Source organism: Talpa occidentalis, unplaced genomic scaffold (genome assembly GCF_014898055.3).
Source record: "Talpa occidentalis isolate TD23 unplaced genomic scaffold, MPIMG_talOcc4v2.1 talOcc4.7, whole genome shotgun sequence".
Classification (NCBI taxonomy): Eukaryota; Metazoa; Chordata; class Mammalia; order Eulipotyphla; family Talpidae; genus Talpa; species Talpa occidentalis.
This window is the reverse complement of record NW_023605083.1, coordinates 117,534,973-117,551,969: the sequence shown is the minus strand read 5'-3', so window position 1 is coordinate 117,551,969 and position 16,997 is coordinate 117,534,973. Positions and strand designations below refer to the sequence as shown.

At 46.6% G+C, this 16,997-nt stretch overlaps 1 protein-coding gene across 2 annotated transcripts in view; it reads right to left on the bottom strand.

Moving 5' to 3' along the window:
• Positions 1-4,719: 4,719 nt before the first annotated feature.
• Positions 4,720-16,997, bottom strand: part of SOCS7 (suppressor of cytokine signaling 7) — a 30,488-nt gene continuing 18,210 nt past the window's right edge. For both annotated transcript variants that reach the window (XM_037491986.2, XM_054688827.1), the window contains 3 exons: positions 12,784-12,919; positions 12,219-12,369; positions 4,720-10,004 (listed from right to left, as the gene is read on the bottom strand). In XM_037491986.2, the coding sequence (XP_037347883.1) occupies positions 12,249-12,369; positions 12,784-12,919 (257 nt within the window). In that variant the 3' untranslated portion in view covers positions 4,720-10,004; positions 12,219-12,248. The remainder of the gene's footprint in view (positions 10,005-12,218; positions 12,370-12,783; positions 12,920-16,997) is intronic.

Sequence of the window (16,997 nt, the reverse complement as noted above, 5' to 3'; positions counted from 1 at the left end):
GCCACTAGGTGGCAGGAAAGGCCCACAACTCACCCAGCTCCACCTGCTTCCAGCACCGCTGCAGCCCTACCCTCCAGCAGCTTCCCCTCCGCCTGCCTGCCTGCCTGCCCGCCTGCCCGCCCCACCCCACACCGCGGCCTCTGGCCTCTGTTGACCAGGCTCCTGAAGTCTCTTCATTCTTCCTTCTGCCTTCGGGACAACAAAAGACTTTCAGTGCTTCTCCTCCACATGATGGTAATAATTATTGCCGGTGGCTGTTTATTGAGTGCTACCAAGGCACCAGGCTTGCTCGTGCATTATCTCATTTATTTGCACACAAGCTAAGTAAAAATACTCTCCCTAGGTTTCAAGAGGAGACGGACTGAGAAAGCATAAACAGATTGGCCAAGATCACACGACTAGCAGGTCTCAAATGCTGGGGGGTGCTCACAGGGGTGTTAGCCAGTGGGTGTAGTCATGGGGAGGAGGCACAGGCCCCATCAAGGCATCTGAGTTTTGTCCACCATCCTCACCATATTCTAGGAAGGTGTCTTAGCCATGAGGTGAGTGTGAGATTCAAAACCCCTGCCCTGGGGGCCTCCCCGGTGGCACAGTGGTTGAGCGCTGGGTTGCAAAGCTGCCCGCAGCCTCTGCAGCGCCGGTTCGATCCCCGGCTGCTCCCCGGCCACCAGAGGAGGGTCCCACATGGCACTCAGACCTCTCCTGCCGCCCGCTGCTCCCCTCAGCAGTGTACTTCGGTCCCTCTGCCTGCTCTGCTCCCCGCTCTGGCTCTGGTGAATTCTCTCACCCTCCCGCGCTTCCGACTGTACCCAGTGCTTGTATAAATAAATAAATAAATAAATCTTTAAAAAAAGAAAAAAAAGAAAAAACCCTGCCCTGGCGGAGAACTACTGCCTCTGCCCTTCTGCCTCCCCTTCGTACTCACACCAGGTTCTCCCCTCTCTAGCCTTGCTTCCAGTGAATTTCCACGCAGCCCAGACTCCATCCCCCGCTGGCCACCTCCCCCTCTTGGCCTGACTGTCTTTGATCCACTCCATTATTTTCAGCAACCCAGGGGCATCCCTTGGTATGCCAGAGCAGGACTAGTTGTGGGGGTGGGTCAGAGCAGAAGATGAACAAGACAAGACACCCCCCCCTTCTGCATGCAATAAGAGTTTGGCATGTCTAAAATTAGACCTACAATCACTTCTCTAAGTTGTGTCTCATTCAGAGAAACAGTACTGTATCCAGAAGAAAAAGGGCATCTATTTCTACTGCAGTTGTCTTCACCAACACTAGGGTACAGCAGCAGCAGAGTAGGCCTTGGTCTTTCACTCTCTCATACAGGAGAGTGCCTTCCAGACTGCCCCTTCCTACTGGGCCCTTCCAAACTCGGTCCAAGCTCAGTTGTTACCTCCCCATACTTCCCCTTTTCTCCCAGTGTAAACCTGGCTAGCCTTGCCTCTTCTCCCACCTGTCCCATCATCCTGGGATCTTCAGAAAAACAAAACACAGTCAAGTTTCCCAGGAAGGGGTAAGGGTCCTGCCACCCCACAGGATGAGATGAGAGGCATAGGAGAGCAAGAGAGCAGGGAGCTGAGATTTCTTTAATTTCGGGGTTTCTGCTAAGTGAGAATTCAGCAGGGCCAGTGGATGGTTTGGTGCAACCTCTAGTCACTGGACAAAGCTTGCTGACCCAACATTGGCAGCATCCTCCGCCCAAAGGGCAGCGAAAGTTCTGTCATGTGATGCCTTTGGCACCAAGCAGGGGCCATCCAGGATCTTCAGTTATGGCTTTCTCACCTGGAAGCTGATCTCACTCTTCCTCCTCCAACACCTTGGCATACCTGCTCAACTGTGCCAGGCCTGGGGCAGGGAGAGAGCTGAACGGGACACGGGCTCTGACCCTCAGAGCAGAGGTCACAGTTGAACAAGCAGATATATGAACAAATAGCAGAAGAAGAATTTGTTTGACCTGGAGCGGCTGGAGAAAATTCCAGAAGTGATCCTGGAGCAGAACCTTGCGTGACAAAATGGGTGACAGTCAAGTGTCCTCCAGGGACAGCACTAGGGAAGGTGGCTTGACAGATGGGATGCCATGATCTGGGGGCTGGAGTCACGCATCACAACCAGAGCCTGCGTGGCAGGGGAGGAGAAAGCCCTGAACATCCACCTGAGGAGCTAAGATTTCCTTCTCCAGGTTGAGAGTCATCGACAAAATTAACTAAGGAAGTGACATGAGTACATTTTGACTTTGGAAGGAATTTTAGAAGGACTAGAGTGGGGAAAATAAGGAGCAGAAAGACCAGTTGGGAAATTACCAGTTGTGCGAATGAAAAAAGGCGGGGGGCACCTGAACTAGGACATGGTGACTGGGGAGAGGTGTGTAGTGAAATCACAGCTTAAATAGGGATGGGAGATTAGGGTAACATTGTAGCTAAAATTCCTCTTGAAAATCAGTGGAGGGCAGTTACTGCATTAGAGACCATGATAACCCAGCCAGCGCCTCAGAGTTGGAAGCAGCGCTTTTGCCTTTGGCTGAGTGCCAGATGAAACAGGCACTACCCAGATGCCCACACTCCGAGAGGCTGGGGGAGCCAAGACAGACAGCAAATCCATCTCATTCTCCACCAGGGAATACACCTGGAATGGAGGGGGCACTTTCCTGCACTGTAGTTATTTGCCATGAGCTTGCAGTTGCTTCATATAATCAAGCAAGCTAGCTACGTGCACGAGGAGATGGTGCTGAGAAGTGGGCTGGAGGAGACTGTGTGATGGAATACAATTTACAGGGTGAATGAAGCCAGGTCATTTCAGGTTTTGGGGTGAAGAGGGTGGGAGGGGTAATTTTATTTGGGGGCTGTTCCCAAAAAGAATGCCATTCTTTCTCTGGGCTTTTTCACCCAAGTCAGAGGGAACCAGCACCTATCTTTCCTAGCCCTCGATAATATGAACGATGTTACTTGAAATGATTAAAACTGTCTCTACTTTTAAGAGGTGCACGCCACACTCTACTGGCGTTTGCAGTTTTCCTTTTGATTGACAGTGTCCAAACAATGGTCAGCAGAGCATTTGAAGAACTAATGCCGAGTTAAACATTTTCTTTTTTTTTTTTTGAAATATTTATTTTGGCATAGAAAAATTGGGGTGTAGGCCAGAGGCGGGGGTGGGGGGGTGAGAGGATTCACCAGAGATAGAGTGGGGAGCAGAACAGGCCAGATCTACTGAAATACACTGCTGAGGGAGCAGCGGGCGAGAGAGGAGAGGTCAGCTGCACCATATCGTTCAGCATCCTGGCCCAGGACTGAACTCAGGCCACCGTGGTGGACCATCACAGTGGTAGCACTGAGACTTAACGTCACCAGGGAGGGCCCTATTTTCCCTTGTAATATTCATTCTTCATAGCTTAGTGAGTGCACCTTTTCTTCCAAAATCGAAGAAAACTTCAGCCAGAAGTTAGTGCTATCGCAAAACGGCTATCAGAATTGGCATTATCCTGTTTCACTTACAGAGGACCTGTGATTTGTGAAAGAGCTGCCAGGGGCAAGCTGGGTTCCAAGGCTCCCTCCTTGAGGGACTTCTGCCCTATGAAAATGTCGTGAAAACCAGGGTTCCATGCCTCAGTTGCTTCCTATTTGTGGAAAGAAATCGCACAAAAACCCCACAATGTGCCAAAGTGACTCACATCTTGAGTGTGGAATTTGGAGGACTGGGTGGGAAAGTAAAAAGGGAGATTTGAGGGGCTCCAAGTGCATGGTCATCATAGAGGAACATCCCTGGCCTTTCTCTCCGAAGAGCACAGCTCAAAAGGGAATGAACTAGAGACAGGGTGGGGAGCAGAACAGGTAGACTGACTGAAATACACTGCTGAGGGGAGCAGCGGGTGGGACAGGAGAGGTCTGCTGCGCTATGTGGGTCAGCTCCTGGCCGGGGATAGAAATTGTGCTGCAGTGTCTGTCTCTGGTGAATCCTCTCACCTGCCCCCCATCTCTGCCCTGCACCCCAGCTCTTGTATACATATATAAAATAAATATTTGAGAAAAAAAAAAAGGAATGAACTAGAAAGACAGAAGGGATTAGGTGAAACATAATACCTTGCCAGCCAGCCTCTCTGGGAAGAGCACTGCACCACTGCTCGCCAAGGCAGAGAGGCTCATAGTATCCCCACAAAGCTCTCCTGCACTTCCTGGGAAGGAGAAGGCAGCTCGGAACAAACCATCAATCTCAGGAATTTTTCAACATCTCCAAATCTGACAAGATCAAGTCTGGATGTGCCCTGTTTAGCTGACATTACAGGGGTTCCCACAGATCATCTGGTCTGATGGGGGGGGGGAGGAGCAGTCATGAGTTGGAAAAGGGATTCAAAAGCACAAATCCAAGTAACATGAAATAATTTCTAAACATTTTTATTTCAAATCTCTTCAACCCTCCCCAAAAAGACATGGGTCAGTACAGCAATCATAAAAAGGAGATACAAACACAAGAGTCAAAATCTCCCGCACTGACACTTACAAAAAACCGGGAATTGTACATGGGGTTTCCCAACAGGACCTGCAGCAGCTACTAACGTCCCTTTACAAGTCAAACATGCCTATTAATACAGTATATACAGACACCCCATTCTGGAACTAATCTACAGGGACATCCCAACACCCGCCCTCTTGCCCCAGAAAAATACCAAAACACACCCAAAGTGCATTTGTTTTGTTTATATCAAAACATCTTTCCTTTTCCCACCCCACCCTCAAACCCTCCCACCCCATTTAAGATTGGCCTGCAAGTCTATTTTAACCATTTAGTAATTTTTTATAGTTTATGAAAATAAATTATACAGCAACTATTTTAATAAATTAAGCACAAAAAGGGAGAGTTGAGGAGAAAAACTAAATGGGAAGACAAAAGCCAGGCCACGCTTTGGCTTGGAGGAGCGCCAGGGTGGCTAGGGGACAGCAGTGGCTGCAGGGGTGTGTGGCTCCCCTTCTCGTAAAGAATTAGCCACCACCGGAGCCCAGAACAACACCCCTCTTTGTTGAGTTTCTTAAAAAACAACCAAAAAATGTACAGCAGTGGCTGTGCCACAGGCAGCACCAGTTTGGGCGTCCCAAAAGCCGGCTGCCCACAGAGCGGTGCCTGGGTTATGCTTGTCCCTTGGAAAAGGTTCTGGGCCTAGCAGAGAGGGGCAGGTCCCTATTCAAGGGAGCACCAGGGATGGAGTGGTCAGACCAGTCTTCCCCTCCCAGCTGAACTGGGGCTCAGGCAGTTTAGGCCGCAGCTCAGAGCGGGGCTGTGCAGTCTGTGATCATCCTGGGTTCTGACCAGAGTGTCCTACGTTTTCCTTACACTCTAGCTCCAGGAGCAACTATGATCGCAGTCCAGCTGCAACCAGAATCATGTCTTCCTGCTGTGGCTGGTTGCTCTTTGCCGGCCCCTTGATGCCTCTTGGCATGGCGGAGGGAGGGATGGCAGAGGTGAGGGAGCAGTTCCCCCTAAATGAGATGAGATGGGCGTGAAGTCATGTCACAGACTCAGCATGCAGGACTGGCTTCCTGGGAGGCAGATGGGAATGGATGGGGAGGGGAGAAGGGGCGCAGGGGACAGGAAGGGGAACAGGAAGAAACTGAGAGGCACCTACCAGGAAGGTCAAGAAGCAATGAAAAGGACAAAGACAATATGGAATCTGCACATAAAGGCAGGCCTTCCCCTGGCAGATCAGTCTCAGTATTTGAAATACAGCTCATTACTCTGTTTCTAACTGCAGCCCTGAGTCCCCAGTGCCTCTCTGTGGTGCGCCCCCGCCTCACGCCTCCCAGGACTCCATTGTCCGTCTTCTCAAGGCCTCCTGTCACTCCGTGCCGAGCACAAAGGCTCCCATGTCAACACAGGACAGGGTCACGGGGCCTGGCAGACTTGACTTTGCCTTCTTCAGCTCTGTGGCCCAATAAGCCTACAGCTACCATGGTGTGTGTGTGGGGGGCGTTCACACTTTTTTTTTTTCTTTTTCTTTTTTAATAAAAAAGGTTTTACTCCCCAGGAGCAAATAAATCATTTTGAACTACTGATAAACACTGCTGCAGTGAAAAGAAAGATGGCTACATGTATGCAATAGCACAAATTCAGTGTAAGAACAGCTGTGTTGACAATTAGAGATAAAAGTCATTTATCCACTCCCCCCTTTCCCACAAACCAAACCAAGAGGATTCCCATAGGGAAAATGTCTAATGCAAAAGCTCCTCCCTTAGGAACAGGGGGCATGGCATCCTCTCAAAAGTGGAAAACAAATGTCAGGTCTCCCCCCAGTGGAGATGCTCTCAACACCCCAGCGGTGGCAAGACTTCTGCAAGTGAAGACGCATACACGCACACACACACGCACACAGACTTTCAGTCCCCCTTTCAGCAGCCACAGGGCTCTATCCCAGTGCCTACTCCTCCAGTCTTGGGGCTCAATGTCAAGGCAGAGGCAGCCGGGCAGGGAAGGACCTAACCTAAGGGAAAAGTTCCTCCTATCCCCACTTTCTGATGGCTCTCCAGGGCATCTGGCTCTACTCCTGTCTCAGATCTAAGGATCTGAGACAACTAGGCCCCCCCCCTCCAACTCCCTAGTTCTTCCTGGATGTGCATTGAAGGGGTGCTTGCAGCTATCTCACATCACTCCCAACCTAACAAGGGCCTGACACCATCAGCCCAAGTGAGAAGTGAGAAAGAAGAAACCACGGAGGTGAGCTCCCTGACAAGCTTTCAGGAGGCTGGTGCTCCAGTCCACAGCTCCCCTCCCAGGGTGTTATATTCACTCTCTAGGCACAGGCAGGCCACCAGACAAGGTCATCACCAGTGGCCCGAACTCCCAGCTGTTACCCACTTGTCCACTAATCCTGTGTTCCTGTGACAGCTCACCCATTTCCACTTATAGCAAGTTGTAGCAGTAGTTATCACCAGCTCACAGTGGTTACGCCTGTCCTGAGGAAGGTTTCAGTAGATCAATCATCAACAAGTGTGCAGGTACTGACATCACTCACCCACTACTTAGAAATTGATGATGGGGTGCTAGAAGTTAGAATATTCTCCAGTTTGTGACAGTTAAAATACAACAAGAAGGACTGAATCCCTCCAATGAGTGCACTTCACTTAGCATTGCACAGACTGCAGAAGAGGGGGTGGGCGCCACCAGGAGAGATGAGGGCAGTGCAGACAATGGCCAGTTAGCTGTTCCTGCTCCCTCCCTGTTTACTCCAGCCAGGCTGGCCTCTCACGCAACTGTCCCACCCTCCACCTCTCCTCATGGAGCCTGGCTCCGCATACCCAACTCGTGCCTTCCAGCCCACTCTACTGAGGAAGGACTAGGTCACAGTGTGGGCTGTGACTAAAACACAGATTATGGACACAGGTAACCACTACCCTTCCCAGAGGAGAATGAAGGACAGTGGTGAGACCAGTCACATCTCCTTAGCTAGTTTTGTTTTATACTTGGATGACATTTCTCCAAATGAAGAATGCCATAGTGGGTACAGAGGTTCTGCCGTCCTCACACAGGCTACGTGGAGAGCAGTGAGGGCCATGGCCATGGGCAGTAACCTGGCTGGCTTTGGGCTCCATTTCACCACTACTACCCCTCAGCATTCAAACTTGCCTGATAACAGGAAGTTGTGGGCTAAACCACTACACTGAAAAGGACTCTTTGATGCTGCTGCTCTAATGTGGGACTGCGCACTGTCCAGAACATGGCATGCAGATTATGGATCCCATGCTTTTATGAGTGCTTCTCACCTCAGTCCAGCCCCCACCTATGATCTGAAGCTTCACACCATAGAGACCAGCTGTGGTCTATCCTGAGACCATATCCACTCTGAATATCTTCAAAGACATCCCTTGATTCTCTCTGGCACACAGAGCCATTCTCCAATTGCTTCATCTGTGGCACTCACCTAGAAGTTCCCTTACACCAAATATCATGTCTTACACCTCTTGTATTTTCCACAATACGGAGCCCAGAGCCAGGCAATCACATGCTAAAAAATGATTTTAAAATTATGGGTGGCTGATGGTTAAAAATGGTTCAAAAAAAAAAAAATCCCAGTCAACTGTACATCAGCCACCTGAAGCTACCGGTGGATTCCAGACAGCAGGTTCTACAGTGGAGTGGAACTTCCTGCAAGGTGGGAACCACTGGTAACCACTACCCTTCCCAGAGGAAGGGTAGTGCACCCTCAAAATCTGCACCCTCAAAAGGCAAGATTCATAGGTTAAGTCAAATTCCTGGGTCACAATCTTAACTAGCTGCCAATACTACTAGGAGCCAAGGAGAGAAGAGGTACCTCACGACAAATCAGTGGTGGCTTACGTTTATGCCACAAAGCTCATTTTGTGGGCCAGTCCTTTATAGCCAGGTAGCAATGCAAGTTTCCTCCCTATTCAGTTATGAGGAGGAAGACTGGCCATTCAATGTGCGACATAGGCAGAAGGCCAATGTTTCCAGAAGGCGCGCTCCTATAAATTACCGAGACACCGGGGCTTCACCCAAAGCAGCAGGAAACCACCAATCTGATATTTTATCTCATGAGATGAGGCAGACATAAACATAAGGGAACCAAAAGAGGCAGCCTCATAGAGTACTTAATGCCAAATAATAATAAAGACCAAATAGTTCAATTTTCACATCCTATTTGTAAACCCTCTTCCCAGAGTAACTCTATAGAAAGGCAAACTCGATAGCATTATACTACTTGACAGTGGCTAGCTTCAGAAAAAATTAGACTGTTGAAAAGCACTCAGATTTTTCTCTCCTCTTCACTTTCACGTGGAAGACAGGCAACTCTCAAATCAGCCTATGACAGACTTTGCAATGAAAGGAGGGCAAACAGTGTCTGCCTCAGGAAAATGTTTGGGTTGCTAGAAAGAACACAGAGAGGAAAGAAGCCCTTGCTACCTCCCATCCCAGAAGTGGGACGACAGTAATAGACCTGGAGATGAGATGTGATGCGGTCCTCCTCCTCTCATCTCAGGAGACTCCATGATGGCTGAGACACTAGGAGGCCTTCTCTGGGAAGAGCAAACTATAATCGCTTGGTTTCTCACATTCCTCCACATCCCCTCTCACTAGCTGACAGACATATGGAGGTAAGTAACACTGACTCCTAAGTCACGGGTACAGTTTGCCACTAAGAATCTGGAAGCATGCTCCATTAACTTTAGCAGCCCATGATTGGAGCTGCTCAGGTGATGAGAAAAACTACTGCTTGACAGCTGGCGGAAGCAATAGGAATGATGTTACCATGACTAGAGTGAAATGTACAGTTATCTCAAGGAAAGGGTAGAGGGTGGAGGAGGAATGGGGCTAACTTGAGGTCACAGAGCTTAGGAATTCAGTAAAATTAATCATGAGAGGTGATTCTGCAATCAGATCCCTAAAACCCTAGAAGGAAAGGACAAGAGTCACTACTTCCCCCAGCAGAGGCCATTTGCCAATTTTTGTCCAATAATCTTCTATTTGAGACCACAGACCCTCCTTACTTTTCTGCTCCTATTGCAGCTACCTAACTGATATGCACTTCTAATTCCTTCTCTTTCCTTCTTCAAGGTCAATGGTAAAGACTAGCACACTGGCACCAGACAAACGACTGTCATTGGCAATCGCCTCTCCTCCCCCCACCTCCCCCTTGGACCTGCTCACCCATTGCACCACTTTCAACATGATGGGGCCAAACCCCAGCTGCCTTTAAGGTGAGTTTTCCATACCAAAAAAATCTAAATCTCCAAAACAAAATTTCTGAAAAAGGAACAGTGTTGAGACTTCTTCCAGTTTTCTAAGGAGCTCATCCAATCCCAGGATAGCACAGGGCTGGATGTGAAAGGTGGAGCCCCACTCAGAGTGTATGGTTGTGTGCTTCTTCCAAGCCCCAGGGTTGTGAGGGGAACCAAAGTCCTTGCAGAGAGGATCCCAACCATTCCTATTTCCTCTGGTTTTTCCTCACTCCTCTTTTCATGGTAGCTTTACTTGGTTCTTCAAACTGGAGCTTGGCAACCAAATGCCTAGGTAAGAAAGGAAAAAAAAGAGTAGTTCAACAGAGCAGAACCAAAATGGAGTGGAGAACAGCCTAGTCTCTGCAAGAAGTACAGCTCAGAAAGAGGAGGGCTAATCAAATGCCTCCACAAACACTGGCCCAACTAGGGATGCAGCAGTGGCCTGAGTAGCCTGTGATTTGGATGTCATAAAAAGGAACTAAAATAATTAACAAATGTATCCCACCACATTTCCTAACTTCTCTTTCCCTTTCTCATACCCCTTAATTTTCCACCCACTTTTTCCCCCTCCTGAGACCTACCTGCTCTAAAGAATAAAAAAGGAACGGAGTCTCAGGAGTTATCCCTGGTGAGCCTGGCCACAAATAGTTGTAGGTGTCTACAGCTTCTGGCTATTAGAGAAGGTTAATAGGTAATCACAAAGGCCAGTGCAGCACTACCTTCTGATTAGCGATATCTCTGTTCTGCTACTCTGTACAGAGTAACCCTACATGAAGACACCAGGTAACAGCACGCCCAGACTAAGTGGTCCAAAATAAAGGCAGTCTGACCAAGAAGTCATTTCACACCTTTAAGATTGTTCCCTTTGGAAGTACTGTTCCCCCCTTTTCAAGGGGCCCTACATCTCCATCAGAAGTAGGTACAGCATGATGTTTATTCTCTGCTTTAGGCAATCATCCCATGTCACAGCAGAGACCCTGGGAACTCAGTTTAACTCACTGCCAATACATGACAGCCCCACACTCATGACAAATGGCTACCCCAACCCTATGCCTGAGCATATCAGGTCCCTTCCCATCGGAAGGTCTTTATACTTATAGGATCTCTTGCCCAGAATGTTCTCTTGTTCTTGACTCCTTGATATTCAGATCTCAGCTAAAATTTCACCTCCTCACAGGATCTTTCCTTGATCATTCAAACTTTAGTATCCCACCACTAACCACTAAACTTCATCTACTTTTTCTCATAATGTGTACTGTCAACTGAAGTTAGTCTACTCATTTATTTACATGTTTGTTGACTGTCTCTCCCCATGAGAATTACAGCTCGAAAGAAAAATACCGGATGGCCTCACTCATAGCAGGAATTTAGAAAACCTAAATAAGGGACCAGGAAAAAGACTAATTATAATAAAGTGAAAATCAAAATCAACAAGCAACTATAAACCAGAGACACACTGGGGTGGGGGAGGAGAAGAGTGGAAGGGGAGAAGGGAGCAGGATCAAAACAAGGGGGGTGGGAATTGTATGGAGACTATAACCAAGATGAAAATGCACACATTGCACAAAAATGAAAAATGATGTAAAAAATATATAAAATTGAAAAAAAAAAAAGAATTACAGCTCAGTGAAAAGAGCCTTTGACTGTCTTGCTCAGAATTCTATTCCCAATTCACACTGGGTATGTAACAAGTGTATAGTTTGTTGAATAAACAAAGATGGCACTTCAAATAAACAAATGAAAACCATTCCATTTTGGGATCTCTCTGCTAAAAAGGGCCTCCTAAAGGTGGACTGAATTCTAAGTTCTCATACTTTCATCCATCAAGGTCCTGTGCTACTCGCTAGAACCACACACAGTTAAGTTTAACCACTCTTAAGAAAATAAATCAAATATATTTCCTCTGGCTGTCAAGTCCCTCTCATCCAAAAACCTCTCTGCTCAATATTAATCACGTGTTCTCTACACGATAGTTTGGAGCCCTCCATCATCATCCTGAGCCTTTGTCAGGACATGTTCCTATTAACATGGGTTCCTCATAGGATAAGGCACCCACAGCAGCGTGCTCTAACTGTAGGGGCCCAATTACTCCTCAAGGGTGTGGTGGCACAGATGGACCTCCCCAGTTCCTTCAACCATCCCACCCTGATAGCAAATGCAAAGCCACCAAGCACAGAAATCCTCCTAGACATTAGGCATTTACATGTTTTAGAAGTCACTTCCCAGGGCAGACAATTTGCATAAAATTAAAGATATGATAAGAGATTATACATGCAGTCCAGGATCCTCAAAGTTAAAACACTGTAGCCTCCCAAAGTTGTATTTCTTGATTTCTTCATTCCTTTCCCCCCTTTGGGGACTCCATGATCGGATCTATGGTAACTATCCGTAGACAGATAACTAGATCAAGGGTATACATTTGGGTTGGGGGAGGGGAACCAGGCCCACTGGATGATAACTACCAGGAAGACAACTGGCTGAACAGTGAGGTAGAGTTCATACCCTTGGTGGTGACCAGCAGGGGGCCCCTTGCTACGTGGAGGGTTCTATCTCTTGCTTCTGTTTGGAAATGAGCTGAGCTTCCTTTAGAGACAGGTATACCTCTTCCTGAGGGTCATAGTAGTAGAACTTTCGGATATAAGAGATCAGAGGTCTGTGAAAAGCACAAGAGGGATACATACAGTGTTATTTATATAAATTTTAAAAGAAAGATCCCCTTTATTCAACCTTCTCTCTTCCATTCCTATATGTTAAGACTACACCACTATCTACCAACAAAATAAAATCCCCATTTTCTCACTCACTATAGTTCGGTCTCCCTCCCTCTCACCACCTCCACTCCACCCTTCACAGAAACTGCAGAAGAGAGGCTAACACACAGACACACCTCCCCCTTCCTTTCTGGCTTCAATGTGACAGTTCTAGAATTAGGTGCCAAGACAAAGGAGAAAGTAAAGGATGATGCCAGTGGATATAGCCAGATTCTGCCTGTGTACTCAGCTCACAGGCCTCACTAACATTTGTAACTAACCTCCCACCTGCCCCAACCCTATTGACCCCATTGTACTTAGGCAGTGGGAGATCTGGGATGTGATCTATCCGGACAAGCTGTCGGATTCGGAATCTGCAGAGGTGCTGGAGAGATTTGACATTGCTGAATCTGGACACTGGATAGAGTAGCTGGACCGGAGTTGGTGGCAGTCCTTCAAGAAAACCAAGAGAAATATTCAGAGGGAACAATGCAGTTAACTACAATTTCTCTTATGAAAAGAATTCAGGGAGGGGAAAGAAATAAAGAAGGGCTCCTTTCTAGCTCAAATGGTGTGTTCTGCAAAAGTTCCCTTCTACAAAGGACTGCTGATTTCCATTTGCAGAAGCACCTCTACCACATTTCACACTGAAGGGAATCTATTCTCCCCTGCAGAGGGCCCTCCTAATATTACTCTTAACAGCTGAGAGTCTTGCTCTTCAGAAGCACCCAGGGAAAAATGCCACACTGGAGACTTTGCTTGGAGTCTAGGCGTCAGGCACTTGGCAAAGGGCAAGAACAAAAAGCATCTCTATGGGGAACAGGAATGACTTTCTCAGCACATCTAGGCAGTATCCTGAGGGTGAGGATACTTTGAATATCTGAATGGATATTCAGAGGGATCCTGATCAAATTCCAACTGAGAGGCTGGTAAGTAGAAGGCAATAGCTGGGCTCAAACTTTACAAGCCTATCTCTTCTGTCATTTACTTCAAATCAGAAAAATCAGATAAGTCACCTCTTATCTCCCTCCTCCTACCACTACCCTTCAAATTTTAGGCTGGGTACAGGAATATTAAAAAAAAAAAAAATAGCATGATGCTCTTAAAAGAAAAGCCATATATTGCTTGGGCAAGCTGGCATTAGTACCACCTAGTAGCTGATAACAGCCAGGCCCGATGAGAGCCCCAGCCCTTCAGGTTTCATCAATATCAGCAGGCTCTGTGCTGGGAAATTCCACCCCCTAACTCCCAAGACTGGTGCCACAGAATGGAGACACCAGGATAGTGTTCAAGGGAACAATAAGCTTCAGTAAGCAAAGGGGCTATAAAAGAAAAACAAGCAAATTGCTCACAGAAAGAATCCGAGTTGCAAAATCTTTGAAAGAATTATTTTCTCAATGTCATATGGAAAGAAATTCTGTACACAAAACTTGTTGGAAAATGAAGTCTCCACTATTTTTTGGAGTTTAATTTCAGTTTCTAAGTTGTGTTTGAAAGTATGAGAAGAAAAGTTTAAGCTTACAACAGATTGCCTCCCAAAGACTTTTCAGGATTATTGACAACTAAGTTTCTGGGGGAAAAAAGTCAACATACAAATTATATTGTTACTAAACTAAAACTTAAAAATAATTAACTCATTCAGTTCAAAACTACACTCTTAGATACATTATCCCTATTACACATATGAAAAAGCTGAGGCCTATATGGTTTTGGGGACTTGGGCACAGAGCCAACAAAGTTGGTCTGCCTGGGACACCTGCTCTGTCTAAAGAAGAGCTTAGCCCCAGAGCTCTCTCCGGGGGATTCTCCAGGGTTGTCCCCAGAGCACCACCCCTCTGCAGTGTGACAGAGGGGGTGTCTCGGGCAATCACAGCACCTTGATTTGTGCGCAGCCTCTCCTCACTCCCACCCCTTCAAGCCTAAGGCTTATTTGTTGAAGTACTGTAGTCCTCAGCCACATGGTTGGTTCCTTCCTCAATATCATTTAAAAAAAAAAAAGAAAGAAAGAAAATGTATTCACACATGATTTCCCTCTTCAATCTATTTATTTATTTATAAATTTATTTATTTATTTATAAATTTATTTATTTATTTATTTGTACAAGCACTGGGTACAGTCAGAAGCGCGGGAGGGTGAGAGAATTCACCAGAGCCAGAGCGGGGAGCAGAGCAGGCAGATGGACCGAAGTACACTGCTGAGGGGAGCAGCGGGCGGCAGGAGAGGTCTGTGCGCCATGTGGGACCCTCCTCCGGTGGCTGGGGAGCAGCCGGGGATCGAACCGGCGCTGCAGAGGCTGCGGGCAGTTTCGTGGCCCTTCAATTTATTTAAACTTAAGTCGTTTTTAAAATAATTTGAGGTTCAGGGGGCCTCCCCTGGTGGCGCAGCGGTTGAGCACTGGGTTGCGAGGCTGCCTGTAGCCTCTACAGCACCAGTTCAATCCTCAACCACTGGCGAGGGTCCCACAAAAAAAAAAAAAAAAAAAATATATATATATATATATATATATAAAATTTGAGGTTCAAATGACTCTTTGAACTTACCCTTTCATTTGTTTTTAATTTTTCTTTTTTTTTTATATAGAGGCATGTTTCTTTCTTTCTTTCTTTATTTATTTGTTTGTTTTTGTTTATACAAGCACTGGGTACAGTCAGAAGCACAGGAGGGTGAGAGAATTCACCAGAGCCAGAGCGGAGAGCAGAGCAGGCAGAAGGACCGAAGTACACTGCTGAGGGGAGCAGCGGGCGGCAGGAGAGGTCTGCGCGCCATGTGGCCATGTGGGACCCTCCTCCGGTGGTCGGGGAGCAGCCAGGGATCGAACCGGCGCCGCAGAGGCCGCGGGCAGCTTCGCAACCCAGCGCTCAACCGCTGAGCCACCGGGGAGGCCCTGTTTTTAAGTTTTCTTTAGTAAGTTAAACTATGGCAAACAAAGTTTTTTGGAAGTTGGTTGTAATATTGCTAAATTCAACATGATGTTTCAGAGACAAAAGTAATTTATGTATCTAATAATTTTTTATTCCTAAAGACATAGTACTACAGGACTTGTGTTTAAAAGAAATCAGGATAATAGGCAGCATACAATTATCCAATTGTTTGACTTCTTGAATCTTGCCTATTTAAGTGTGTTACTTTTACCCTTAGATTTGCAAATAGCTATTTGAAACCTGACCATATACTGTTTGCCCCAAACACAGCAAGTGAGGGAGTTCTCACATCCAGACCATTTTAACAGAAAAGGGTTAGAAATGCAAATAAATCCAAGATGGGAAAGAGCAAGGTAGAATAATGATCATCACTAACTTTACTCTGGTCCTCGTGCCAGGGGTCCTGGGCACAAATTCAGTTTCCAGGACCTCCCTGGTGGCGCAGGGGTTAAAGACAGCGCTATCAAGCTATTACCAGCCACTGCAGCAGAAATTCGATCCCTGGCCTGCCAGGGAGCTAACCCACATGGCACAGCAGACCTCTCCTGTCGCATCCGCTGCTCCCTTTAGCAGTGTATTTCAGTAGATCTGCCTGTTCTGTTTCCCAACTCTGTTTCTGGTGAATCCTCACCCCCCACACCTCTGGCCTGTACCCCAGTTCTTGTATGCATAAATAAATCTTTAAAAAAAAATTCAGTTTCCAGCAACTATTTTCTCTTCCCCCAACATGGACCAGGTTAGAGGTGACAAATCTCCCAAGTCTGAGGATCTGAGCACACAGTTCTTTGTGATACACCAAACTATTACCTGCAGACCAGAATTACCAGCTCAAAATGTCAATACTGCTGGATTGAGAAACCCTGGGGTAAGGGAAAGCCATGTCACTGAAAAAGTAACAAGCTTAACGGTAGTTATAACAGAGGAAGTAGCCAATTTCCTTAGAGTTGTCCAAAGTAAGATTGAAAAAAAAAGCTATTTTTTCTTCATACACTTCACAGATAATGGGGATTTTCCTGACTAAGAAGGACATGTTCACTTTGAATTCTGGCTCTGACAGTGTTTTGTGTTAAGCCAATCATATTCTCTTTATGACTGCTGGCTGGTGTTAGGGATTTGATTTATAACTGTGAAATGGACCAGAGTGAGATATAATCAGTGACCTCAGATTTATGATGACCATGCTCTGACACTGTAAGAGATAAGGGAGAACCAAACTCAGGTGCCATCATTTTTACCAAGAGTCCCTACTCTAGATGCTAATTAACCCATTTATTCTAATTAATTTCCTTCTGCTTCTGATTTGCCACCATTCAGAACTTTCCCATTAGTCAGAGCTTTATGGTTCCTATGATCACTGGAATCCCTTTATCATCACTCTGAATGGTCTGCTAGTACATCAAGCTCTAGATTTGAGTGAAAAAACCTGACTGCATTCCTGGCTCTGCAGCTCACTGTACCTCAGTTTCTAGTCTGTGTTTAAAAGAAAAGAGAGATTGTAATACCCCTTCAAAGGATTTTGTAAGTGTTAATGAAGTAACACTTGGCTCCTTATGGGCATTAAAGTATCACCATCCTAAAGTCTGAACAAACAGGTTCTTTGAGAATTTAC